The sequence below is a fragment of the Hibiscus syriacus genome, unplaced genomic scaffold (assembly GCF_006381635.1).
Source record: "Hibiscus syriacus cultivar Baekdansim isolate YM2019G1 unplaced genomic scaffold, ASM638163v2 tig00111881_pilon, whole genome shotgun sequence".
In the NCBI taxonomy this organism is placed as follows: Eukaryota; Viridiplantae; Streptophyta; class Magnoliopsida; order Malvales; family Malvaceae; genus Hibiscus; species Hibiscus syriacus.
Genome location: NW_024063209.1, coordinates 333,611 through 347,124, shown reverse-complemented (window position 1 = coordinate 347,124; position 13,514 = coordinate 333,611). Strand labels below are relative to the sequence as shown.

At 34.6% G+C, this 13,514-nt stretch overlaps 1 protein-coding gene, 1 long non-coding RNA gene and 1 pseudogene across 2 annotated transcripts; 1 reads left to right on the top strand and 2 right to left on the bottom strand.

The window, feature by feature from the left end:
* Positions 1-430: 430 nt before the first annotated feature.
* Positions 431-1,295, top strand: LOC120172819. Its single transcript, XR_005521001.1, has 2 exons — positions 431-924; positions 1,035-1,295. It is a non-coding gene; the product is annotated as an uncharacterized LOC120172819 (long non-coding RNA).
* A 3,173-nt stretch (positions 1,296-4,468) lies between these two features.
* On the bottom strand, positions 4,469-6,939 carry LOC120172832 (annotated as a pseudogene).
* Positions 6,940-9,474: 2,535 nt separating this feature from the next.
* On the bottom strand, positions 9,475-12,941 carry LOC120172809. Its single transcript, XM_039180172.1, has 4 exons — positions 12,329-12,941; positions 10,797-12,295; positions 10,053-10,164; positions 9,475-9,860 (listed from the first exon to the last, which is right to left on the bottom strand). The coding sequence occupies exons 2-4, from the start codon at positions 12,198-12,200 to the stop codon at positions 9,604-9,606; spliced, it is 1,773 nt and encodes a 590-aa protein (XP_039036103.1). The 5' UTR covers positions 12,201-12,295; positions 12,329-12,941; the 3' UTR covers positions 9,475-9,603.
* Between the last annotated feature and the right edge of the window lie 573 nt (positions 12,942-13,514).

Sequence of the window (13,514 nt, the reverse complement as noted above, 5' to 3'; positions counted from 1 at the left end):
TAGACCCAATTAGGCGTTTCACCCTTCCTTGCCTTAGCGCATAGGCACGCCTCTGCTGTGCCTTTTTAAACACTGAGTAGCCCTTCTTCCTTTCTCTTCATTTCTTTTAATCTTTCGCTATTTATTCTACATTCATTGTTCACTCAAAGGTGAAAGATAGACCAATCAACCCAACTGTAAAATCTTAAATATGCCAGATGCATTCATCTAATTTTATGCATGGTGTTGGAAGGATTTTCAGATATATCCTAAGGTTCTTATTCTACTCTGGCTTGAAGATGCCTGCAAACCCTGCATATAACAGAATTTACATGTTGACCTTATTTATAATTGTTTCTGAAGTCTTGATTGAAATCCCTTTATATTGATAAATTTTTAATTCAAAACCTTTTAAATGATTTTTCAAAAAAAAAAAACTATATTTATAACAAAATTCACTACGATATGTCTTGTGTAAAAAGAGGTGGGGTGAGCTGGGGAGGGATAGTAAGAACAAAATTGAAAATAAAATCCGTCTCTTTAGTTTATAGGTCTGATTATGGTCTTGAATGATTGAATTTATACAGCCTCATCAACATCAACCTAATGCTAGTTTTGGATTAGCCCGGCCCCAGTGAGGGGCTTGGGCTATGCCTGCACCCTGCCAGGAAAACAATGGTCTGAAACTGCTGAATCAATGTTGTCTCAAGTTTTATAAACTGGCAGGAGTGCAGCATAGAAAGCCGGGGTGAGCTGGACATGATTTTGATGGGAAATGCATCAATCCACAACCTCACACTCGGTTTATCTTGGAGCTTCTGTATCTTTGCAGAGGTAGCATAGCTCATTTGGTGTGGCATATTCATTGCCTTTGATGATGATGACGAGATGAAAGGTAGATGAGACTTCTTGGAGCTAAGAAATAATCACTCATCAATGATGAAGGTATTGCTCTCCTCATTCATTCCCCTCTCCAAAGAAAACATAATATTCCGAACTGCATTTATGTTCATTTCTTGGCTATTATCCTTATAAATGTATCTGTTATGTCACAGCTATATGAGGAGCCAAGGAGAATTGAGAAGATACTTTCTTTTGAAGTGGGCAAATTGATAATGTCCTGTGAGGCTTTCAACGTGCAGCATCTCCTGTTGCGTACGGGTAAAAGCTTTTGCCTTGAAATAATATGCCTTTACGGGAAAAGTTTTTTGCTGCAATAATAAAGCGGACATCGTTATGTACCATATAACTATTTGATCCAATCATTTTGAACCTTTTGATTACTATCGGCTAGTATCTGTAGTCTTTCTTGATTTACTTGCATACACTTGTTTTCTGGTTATTTTGTGCAAAGGAAAACGACTAGTGTTTTCTGTTGGTGACTTAATTAATTACGATTGTGTGTAATGATAGAATGCTATATGCTTTTTAAGACCACAGTTTACCTGCAGCTCTCTGTTCAAGATTATCATGTCTGATCTGTTTGGGCTACGACATTTTGAAATTATCACATTGCTAATATACATTTTGACGTAAACTCTTTTCCTAGAAATATATACTTTTCCAAGATTAAACGTTAAAATATTTTTTATTTATTATTTATCGAAATGTCACAGTTTTAGTGTCTTACAAACAAAAGTACGCCGCTCTTTTCTAATATTAAACATCATGTCGGTGATTGTCTTGTGAATGTGCGTTTTTATGTTTACTCTTTATCATGTGATTGATGATAATGCTTATACGTGCGTAGTAGCTCGGCTTGTCGATGTGTTTTTGACATGTAAGTTCGTTTTTTTTTTCCTTGAAAGAGAACTACGTAACATTTTCATTATTATTTTTTCAGTTTTGGTCTTAGTTAACCTGTAAATTACCAAAGTTTCATCAAATTCCGTCCTCTCAAGATCCTTCCACAGTATTAGAAACGCGGTAGTTTATTGGTCACGGCTTTTTAAATTTTAGTACCATGTATGTAAGAGGTGTTTAATCATCTATGTTTTTTTTTAATTTTAATAAAAGAATATTATCTTAATAAACAATTAAAATGGACATGATTAATATTTAATCTTTCAAAAATGATATATTAAGTATTTTAAGGGTAAAATTAAATAGTAATCTTTTTATATTATTATTGCAATGTCATCAATTTAACGGGATGATGGTATGATTAATTTGGTACAAATCTATAATGATAGTGATTAAATTTTTATAAATCTATAATATTAGTAATTGATTTATTAGCTTTAAAATTTTAATAAAAAATAAAAATTTAGTCAAACGTTAATGATTATTGGAGGAGTTTATTCAAAATAAAATATATAAATATTTGATGTGATGTGGTGCGTCCAATACTGATAGTATGGCCATCGCCCAGGACCAGTTCATAGCTTGCGACCAATTGTAGGAGATGGATTGGTCATTCGTTTCATATGTTTGGCAGTACTACTTTAGTCCATGGTTTTATGCCTTATTGCTCCCCGACCGTGCGAGTATCTATGGATGTACGCTTAACTTGAACTTTGCGCAAATTAAGGGTGGCACGGGGCGGGATGGGGTTGGTTTTGCATTATCCGATCCGTCCCAATACTTACCGTATAGTTTTGGGAAATTCATTATATGTTTCAGAGATTTTTTTGTCCTCATATTCATTTCTTATGAATCACGCGGGTTTCGGTTAATCCATATCCCAAAAAATAAATAAATATTTTAAAGTCAATACAACACCTAAACTTGTAAGATATTAAATTGTCTCATTGATCTCTATCTATAATATAAAGATTCAACGTCAATATTCATCTAACACCCAATGTATATGTATAATCTTAATAATTTTCAATCTGAACAAATCAATGTATATTAAATGAGAAAAAATCTAAACTTCAATTTTAGTTCCTTTGAGATGTAATAGTGCTAACACGTAATCTCATAATCTTATCATATAATTTTATTAAAATATATTAAGGTATACAGGTAAATGATTATAAATATCTTTTTAAAATTTTGTAAATATCAAGGATTCCTATGGATATTTTTCGGGGATTCCCATGGATATGGTTCGATTATCCCCAAGGTTCAGTTATAACAATATCCCCATTCTCATTTGAGCTTCGGGGATAAAATTTCCCTATCCCATCCCTATAGGTAAAGATTTCGGTTATTCCCCATCCCGTATGATGTTAACCATTTAGCATCATATTCATCCTTGCATCTCCAACCTTTCACAAGATTAAAGGGGGGACTCTCCTTATTCTTTCCCTATATTATGTTTATGATGATTATATTCATAATATATGATTCATATTTCATTTGCTATGACATGGATATATATATATCATCTATAGTTATAATAATATCATTCATTATCATATGTTGCATGAATTGTTATTATAGCCTATAGTTCACAACTTTATATTATACTTAATATTTGAATTACTTAACTTATATTATGTTTCTTTGTTATTGTACATAGGCGGCCACATATTGGGAGCTGACTTAAGCTAACAAATGGAGTCCAAAGCTATGGGAAGTTAACTAGGACAACTCCGGGAAGTTAAGGATCAATTGGAGAAAATTGTGGCTGCACTCCGAGCTCATAGCTGGATTGAGCAGGACTTTTGAGCCATACTTATATTCAAGAGCATTAACTAATCTTATTAACTCTGGGGAAGTTAAGTATTTCAAACATTAACTAATCTTATTTCTATCTTTTCTATTTGCAGTCGTACTTATAATTCAGGAACATACTTGCTATCATTTCCTAGATCGGGCAAACACAATAAGGCTATCTATTATTTCTCCATTGAAGATTGTGGATAGGATTACATCACCGTAGGTTCGGATCCTCACGGTCTTCGATTTTTCCCCACCCATTTGCCACCCCTAGTGCAAATCATCAAGGAGCAGCAATCATGTATGGGAATATATAACAATTGATTGATGCATAACGGGTGGGGTATTGGTTTAGAAAGGTAAATGGACGATGATGATGGTAGATCAATTCATCGGTCAATTAAAATTTATCTCATTCGATATAGGCAGAAGATCGTATTTCTTGAGCCAATGATTCGAGCACATGGAATCGTTGTTTCTTTAAGTCCCGGATTCGATCACTAAGAATGATAGGGATATGAGCGTTTATGTCAAATAATGAAGAATTATCTATAAACATATAGTGTCTTGTATTTACCTAAAATATTGATCGGTACTCCCTGGTAGGATTTTCTTTTGAATTTGAAGAGAAGAAAAACGGGAGGAGGGATTACTATTATTAATGGCAATGGTGGCATCAGTCTCTAGTACAAGTTGAGTGAAGAAAATGGAAGGAGGGGTAGGTAAGAAAATGAGAGGTGGTCGGTTTTCATCCTCTTGTGTAAAACAAATTACTTCAATCTGAAAAAAATGATTGGAATTTGTAAGCTGTAGAATACAGCACATGCCTCACTTAATCCTACTCTTAGAGCCTGTGGATGGGAGTACAACTTATACCATATTCTAAAAATAATTGAAAATCTCCAATATCAAAACCAAAACCAAAACCAAAATATTATCCTCAAATACATATTGGATCAGAACCAAAATTTAAAAGAGTGGCTAAACTATTCTGTCCCAAGGATAAAACACATAATTCATAAAGTTTTAAACACGAAGAAAAAAAATCCCTCAATAGAAGAAGCCTAGAACTTTTCCACCAGCATTCTTCCTTCTAGCTTCTTCATGGTCCATTATTCCAGCAGATGTAGTCAGCACAATATACCCAAACTGCAATCACAATACAAATATATACATCTCATTTCGATGAAAGGATCAATGTTTCTTCGGACAAACCATTAATAATTCACGTTAAAACATTCCAATGAGGAAAAAAAATCTTGATGAAGTTTCTAAGCTAGCCTGTCTTTAAGGAAGTAGCCTAGCAGTCCAACCCTCGATTTCTTTCACTCCTATGTCAAAACGAGGACTGATGACCCCACACTTGTTAAGCCTTCCGTTCAGTCAACCACGATTTTACCAGCTCTGTGATCATCGACATACTCAAACTCTCCGATATAACCTGTAGTGCTCAATATTAGTATGATCAAAAGAAGAGTTGGATGTGAAAAATGGGTAGAGATTATATTCAAAAGTTTAAACAAACCATGCTTCTGCATGACCAAAAGGAACTTGATGATCACTTTTGAGGAAGGCCTGATCATGACCTGGCGTTTACCCCTCTTCTCAGCATTGTACATGCTCTTCAGAGCATCATTCAAAACGCCGTCTCACCATCCTTCCAAATACAGGTTACTGCTGCTTTTACATCAAATTAAGCATTTACTTACAGTTTTTAAGAAACTCACTAAAACAACTCAAACTCTATATTTATCAAATATTTGAGTATTCCTCCATAATAGACAAGACCATAAGGAAACCATCTATGTTGACTAATAAAAAGATCACATGTTTTATAAATAAACTAGGCAATAATTTTAGAGTTATATTACATGTCTTAAGTTATAATATATAGATTCACACGCATACATAACGCATTTATTCGTGCCCTAGTCGATCGAATACAAGGGTTTTAACACCCAGTGTGCCTTGAAGTTTGATAACACAGCTAATAAACAAACATCACTTTCCTACATTAATAACAGCACTTCCAGTGATCCAATATCTTAATTCAAACGAGGAATCGTTTCTATTCAATAAACCCAACTTTCTAATCAGAGCTTTCATAGTGACAGAACCAAGCAGAGGAAAATAAGTTAAGGGCACCAAAGCTTTTGACCCATAGGTGGAAAAAAGTGTTTTCTTCACTTCCCCAGAAACACAAGATCATTTTGGTTTCATATCTCGTACATGGAATGAAAAATCAACAACGACGAAACCTAATCAAATGTGTAGATAAACCATGATACCTATATAATCCAATGAAAGAGACGTTAAATTAGAAGAAAAGGATAACCCCAAAGATCTTTAAGTTATAGAAAGGAAAGGCAGTGAGTGTGCTGCTTACCTGAAAGCAAAAGCCGGCGGCGTCGTTTGAAGAGTAGTGAAAGGAAAGACAAAGTTACCTGAAAGCTAGGATTCGGCTTTAAGCTTTAGATTTATGTGGGCATTTGAAACTCAGATATGGGCCTGGTGATACAAAGGTCCAGAAATTGCAATGCTATTGTAGACACTCGTTTTTGTCGGGTCTACAAAAAATATTTTATTATTATTATTATTTATTTATTATTATTATTATTACTTATTATTAATTAATTATTATTATATTTGTGCAGGCCAACACAATTCAGCAGCCCAACAAATTAAATCCAGCAACACTTAATCCATTCAACTCCAACCCCACATATCTCAACCGTTCCTATTCGTGGGGAGTTGGTTGCGCCCTCACCCCAAGTCTTTTGCTAAGGAGGGGGTCTTCTTTTTGGAATATAAATGGGGAAGCACAGACAGTTGGGGGGGGGGAACAAAAGCAAAAAACTGGAAAGGGGAAGGTACTTGAGTAATTCTGCTCTCGCAGTGCCGATTCCTCCTGTCCTTGCAACATTTCAAACCTGCCCGGGAACTCATAGAGATCAGCTAAAAGATTTGTTAAAGTCTGATAATGTTGTTTCCACGCCTGAGATGCAGAAAGGTGAAATGACTCAAGAATCTAATCTGTCAAAGCTCAAACCTGAAGAACGTTGCTTCTCGAAACGATGTTGGCAACAAAGGTGGCCATTGGAACCCACCGAGAGCGAGGACCTTTAAACCCAACACCGATTGTGGAGTGAATCCCATGACTATGAAGCCGTCCAGCATTGGTGTGATCAGAGACTGCAGAGGAGATTGGATCGTTGGTTGCACCAGAAATATTGGCTGCTGCTCAATTTTACAAGCTAAAATCTTGCAGGTTCTTGATGGCCTCGAGGTTGCTTGGGAACGAGGCCTGTAGAAATTGATCGTGGAGGTGAATAGCGTCGAAGCCGTTCGTTGCATGGAGTCTTCCCCTCGCTCTCATGAAACAACAATTGTCAGACGAATCCGAAGACTTATAAATCGGTAATGGATTATCAAATTCAGATACATGCATGCCGTTTATTTGTTTTGCATTTAGAATTCGTTCGTTCCATCACTCTTTAATTGCTTCAATAAATACATGGGCTCCACGTCTAGCCTTAGAGAAACAAGGTGAAGGAACAAACAACACGACTGATGAGATTGATTTTCTTTCATGTCACTTTCACACAGGCATCTAGTGATTGAAAATGGAAACCACTAACTTTCACAAAGTACTTAGTTTTTGGTTTTAAAAAAACTTTGATCATTACGCATTATAATAAATCATTAATCTTATTAACTAGGCTTCTTGTGAACTACGTTAGTGGCATTTGATTTCTTTTGGTCCTGCCAAAACAGCTCGACCATAGTAAATATTGTATATGGGCAGTAGTATTTCAAATCTAGTTTTGGAGTTCAATCTATACCATTTTGCTTCAAATTTGGAGCTGATGGCTCAAGTTAGAGCAGAAAAATTACAATATGTACGCCAATGTGAAGAGATGAAATGAAATCCTTTTTCCATTGACTACTTTTCATATTGGACCATGCTTGGAATTCTAACTCTTTGGTTTTTTTGTTTTTTACTTTATTTATTTGATTTTTTTTACATATATGATAATTTCAATCAATCAAAGGTGGGTAATTTGAATCAAATGTTTTAAATTTCAATTTCAATTTTAATTTTCGCAATTAAAGATAACTGATAAATTAATTGGTACCGAAAGGGCGGTTCAAGGGTGCTAATCCTTCCTTAACCGTAACCGACTCCCGAACCCGACATGTTTCTGGTAAAATGCAGATCAGGTAAGATGGTGTCCGACCCACCTAAATTTGTTTTAAAGTGGTTGGTGGCGACTCCTAACCACATTTAATCCAAGTCAAAGCTCAATTCCGGGGCCCAACCGAAAGACGGTTCCGACAGCTATAAAGCTCTTTACAAAATTTAATCTAAAATAATCAATTAATAGATCGTTAAATTAAAAAAAATTGACCGAAGATCATTCGATATCAACTCAATTTTAAAAATATTATTTTTATAATCTTAAATAAAATAGTAGGTATAGTTGGTATATAAAGAATTTTTTTATTATTTTCATATAATTATTAATATTTGATTTATTGATCGATTAATATATATCAAATATTATAGAAATATATTATAAGAGTGACTTTTGCTTCATTTACGATGCCAACATCTAAATATATATGATCTTACTTAAAAAAATTAAGATCTCATCCTATTAAATCAAGTAGAAATCATTAATTTTCAAAATTTTAAATAATATAGACTTAATTACTTTATATGTGCTTAAACTATGATTCTTATTTTAAATTAGTTCTTAAATTTTTAAATATTATAATTTTATCTTTAAAATTATGACCCTATTTTAAAATTAATATTCAAAATTTTAAATATTTTATATTCATCTTTAAACTCTGATCTTCATTCATATTAATCTTTAATTTTTTTAATATTCTAATTTTATCGCTAAACTTTTGAGTAATTAGATAAATAATTATAAGAAATTGTTTATTTTGATCACACGACTATAAAAAATTAAAAATTGATCATTTAAATTATTAAAAATTTGAAAATAATACCTATTTTTTGAAGTTTGGATAAAAAAATTTAACATGATAATTTGTAAAATTAAAATAATAACATTTTTAACCATCAATATTTACACATTATTTTAATTTAATCCCAAATTTAAAAAAATTTAGGATAAATTACACATTTAGTACCTAAACTATTAGTTTTATTTTGTTTTATATCAAAAATTTTATTTGTTTCAAAATCATGTCTAACATTTACTTTTTGTTTCATTTTAGTACATCTCCGTTAAAAACTTAATGGGTGACTTGTATATGTCATCTTTTTATGTGTAAATTGCATCATTTATTACTCAACTATCTTCTTACTCCTATTTCAGTAAAGTTTAATTTAATTTAATTATTTAACTTTCAAATTTAATTTTATTATGTTAATTATATATTAATAAAGTAATAATAAAAATATCATGTCACGAAATTTATTAATAAAATAAATTAAAGTAATTAAAATATGAACAATTTGAAAGTTTAATTAATTTTTTTTTAAAATTTTGTGACCAAAATAAGAGAGAAAATAATTAAACTATAAAAGATATAATTTACCTATAAAAAATATAGTGCAATTAATTTTTGACGACAAAATATTAAAATGAAACAAAAAGTAAATATTGAATATAATTTTGAAGCAAACGAAAATTTAAGTTTAATAGTTTAAGTACTAAACATATAATTTACCCAAAAATTTAACTTACAAAATTTTAATACCATATCAATGTTATCCCTTTTAATCCACATCCCCTCCAGTCACATCCTTCATCAAAAATACCAAAACCCAAAACCATACCATACTTTCAACTTCAACATTGATCTCAGAATTTCCTGTAATATTTTTTTTTCATATTTCTCTACCAATATCTAGCAAAAAAAACAATTTTGGTATAATATCAAGTAACATAATAATACACAACGTACATTCAAATTAAATTAAAAAGCTATACATTATTATTTATTAGACTACTCCCCCCACTCATATCCATTCTTGTCCTACTAGCTGACTACTGGCACCTCATCGATCAAAAAGTGGGCGACTGAATCTTCCGACAATTCGGTTAGACTAGCAGCTTCGGCAATTCTGAGTGCCATCATAGCTTTGTACGTAGCCATATCAGCATTTTGCATTAACAACTGAGCATGCTGGCGTCTCACAATAGCTGATTCGATCGAACTCATTGCGGCAGCTCTAGCTTCTTCCACCTTAACCATCACATCCTCTTCTACTGATGCATCGTATGCAGCTATCATGGCTGCACGCATCACAAATAATACAGTAAGCAACAAATCCGAAACAAAGTCCTATCCACACATACACACTTCAAAATTTATCACATGTAATAATTGATGACATGAAAATCAAAATATACTGACGTATACACAACAAAATCAGACCAAAACTTGTATGGTATAGAATGACTGATATAGACGAGGGTATAATTTACCTTGCAACAAACTCGGTTGCTTCTCTCTTGCTTGGTTTGCTTGACGCTTAAATGACCTCCTTTTACGTAGGAAAGGCTGTGGAACTACGGGGGCCTTCTGGACCTGATGAACCTGTTAGAATCAAGTCATTAATCCACAGAAGTCGAGTATAGAAAATGTTTATTGTGCTACATGCACACCAAACACCAGAAAGAAGAGCAAGGAGACTGAACTGCAATTGCAGAAGTGATAAAAGTTTCGAGTTTCAAGACATTCCTGGGAGCAAAAAGGTATATACTAGTCATAAAGGAAAGTTCAGAACAAGCATATTCAGTGCTTCAATTGCAAAACAGAAGCACAATTTCACAAATTAGCCACACAACCTGTTATCGTTTTCCCTCTAAATTCTTAAAAACATTAAGTGACGTATCGCACTCCTCCGGATGTGTACTTTATAGCAAGATACTCATGCAACTGTCACAGCAAATAATCATTGGACCTATAAATACAATTCTACGAACTCATTGCAAGACAACATGTAGGAACCAAAAGAAGAACTAGGCCTATAAACCCTTTCAGAAAAGGTCTAGCTGTCCATGCTAAACTTCCCTAAAATTTCAACAATTGAACTTAAAACACAAGTTGGAATTTTCTTCATTTACAAAGGATAGTTTATACAATGCAATGATGCGGAGTTCATTTTCTCAAATGAATATACAATGGTACTGACATGTTGTTCCATAAAGAATATTTACAAAATTTACCTGGAAAACTCTAAGCAGTGGTGATCGCCTTTGATCCCTTTTTCTCAACCAGTAAGCATGAACAGCTTCAACCACTCCACTAATACCCAGATCAGCAGCAGCAGCAATCACATTTGAGTGATCATCTGGGCTACAAAAACATGCCTTCTCGAAAGCATCAACCATCAACACAAAACAATCCTCCGAAAGGTGCTCACAATGACCAAACTCATTATTTAACTTCTTTAGCCATTCCTCATCTTCTGAATCCATGTCATAGTTAGCAGTCCTCTTTGCCAAGGTTCTTGATAGCTCATCACCATCAAACAAGATATAAGAATCCGGTCTTCGAAACGGCACACTGGGTTTACCCTCATAGTCATACCCTGATACTTCACAAACCCCAGGCACAGGGATCACTATACAAGTTGAAGCAGGCACATTGCGCTCATTGCATTCCTTGTAAAGATCCTTGAAAAGGATCCAATCTTGCCGATTTGGGAATTCCAGCTTCCAGGTATCATCCCCGGTCCAAATCATAGCACGTGTGAAGCGACTGACTGATGGTGGCCTCATAGATTTATCTGCCTTCTGTGTATACTTAGTCTTCTTGTCCTTTTTCACTACAAGAAGCCACTCTTTTGATGCAGAGAGCTCTAAAGTGACAATTGCTCCTTCTTCCCTGTAACATCTATCAGGTTCAATGATCAATACATTGGCAGAGCATTGCAATGAATCCGACTCCAACTCTAACTTCGGCTTTAAATCCGATATCGAGGACCTCACATCACTCAAGTCCGAATTTCTCCTAAGCTTGTTTTTAGAAACTACGGAGGAAAAAGGAATCCCATTTCTCCTGCTACTTATCAAATCAGACATTAGAGCTCCACTAGAAATAGGGTCTCTAGCTCTCATTTTCCTCAGTGAACTCCTCCTTTTCTGAATACTACTTCGAAGTGTTAGTTTCGAAGCTCTAAACATTGGATGCGAAGCAACTTTGCTCACGAGTTTATCGGTTTCGAGAACGGTAGAACCAATCGGAGTCTTCAGCTCCGAATTTTCGGAAAGATGACACTTTGGAACAGCGTTTCTCTTCCTTTTTCTAGAATAAACAATCCCAAACATCTTATCTACAGTGCCGCCATTGTTTTTGGCTGCACCTTTCACTTTCCCGGACCGTTTCTTTGGATTCTCTTCGTGGCCCGGTCTTTTGGGTTTCTTATTTACGTCTGCACGAGACTTAGGTACTTCACTCTTTGGGTTCTTTTTCACCGAGTTGTTGAACTCAACGCCGTCGTTGAAGCGCCTCTTGGGCTTTACTTCGCCGGAATCTAGCCGGACTTGCCGCCCGGAACGAAGAACCCTGGCATCCGAGCTCTTCATACCGCAAACTCGTGTGCTCCGTTTCATCCCCACCGAAGGCATCGCCGCCCGGAGATAAACACAGGTCGCACGCTCTTCCTACCCCAAACCCAACGAGTTGACTTTGTAACCGAGTCGACTCGGATGAGTCCAAAAGATAAGGAAAAGACAACCCCGAAAAGACTCGCCCAACCAACCACCTCGTGAAATACAACAGAACGTTAACAAATAGACATCCAACGGATGACCCTCCATCTAAGAAGCAGATCCATACCCATAAGTGAAGAAACTCACACATACAAACAAAATCTGCAACTCGGGAAAACTAGAGTAACCCAGACCGTTTTGACTCGGCTACACGTTTTTTTATAATTTACGTTTTACTTACAAAAGAAGAAAACTAGTAAAGATAACTACAACAGTGTAAATAGTAAACAATAACTGAGAAAAGTAAGACAATATTTCACTAACAAAGATCGTTCAACTCCAAATTAAAACTAAAATTACATCCACAGAATACTTAAAAAACACACACAAAGATCTTGGTTCTTTAAAAAGATAGAGACGAAGAGGGGAAATTTCTATAAAGAAAAGATGAGCCTCTCTCTAGAAATTGAAGAGAGAGAAAACCTGGTTATGGGGTTTCACGTAAATCTTGTTTTTTGAGAAGAGATAGAGGGGAGGAAGAGATGGAGGCGCTAGGGTTTATGATGATGTGATAAAAAAACCACTGGGAGGGAAAATCTAGAGTGAAGGGGGGAAAGATAATTAGAAACGAGATCTTATGCAACGGAAGGTTGAGATCATTGGGTGGCTCCAATGACTGGACCGTTTTCGCCCTCTAGTTTTAAGAGAGGGGCTATTTTCCTCTTTGGATCCTGTGCCTAAATTACTAAAATAGCCTTTGGTAATTTTGGTATGGGCAAGGATGGTTATGGTCGTTCGAGTTTCTAACCCATCTAAATCCGATTCAAATATTAATTTTTTATTTGTATTAACACAATTTGAGTATAAAAGTTTGATCAATTACACGAATCAATTAGTTTTTGTAATAAAAGAATTGTTGTTATTTTTTGAGGATCTGAATTTAAGTGTCATAACTATCAAAAGTGTAAACGTTAAATGTCAAAAAATTAAGAATTATCTTATAACATATATTATCTTATATTTATCCGAGGTTAATAAAAAAAGGTTTGATCAATTGCTCATCGCCTCATCCTAATTTTGGGGAGAGGTTTTTAGAGAGGAAACTTCGGGTGAATGTGTTTTTGAGGGTAAATTGGGAAGTTAAAAAGGGGAACGTGGAGCAGTAAAACTGACTAAAAAGATCCACCGTTAATGTGACACAATGATGATTTTTAATGTAGCCTACGCCTT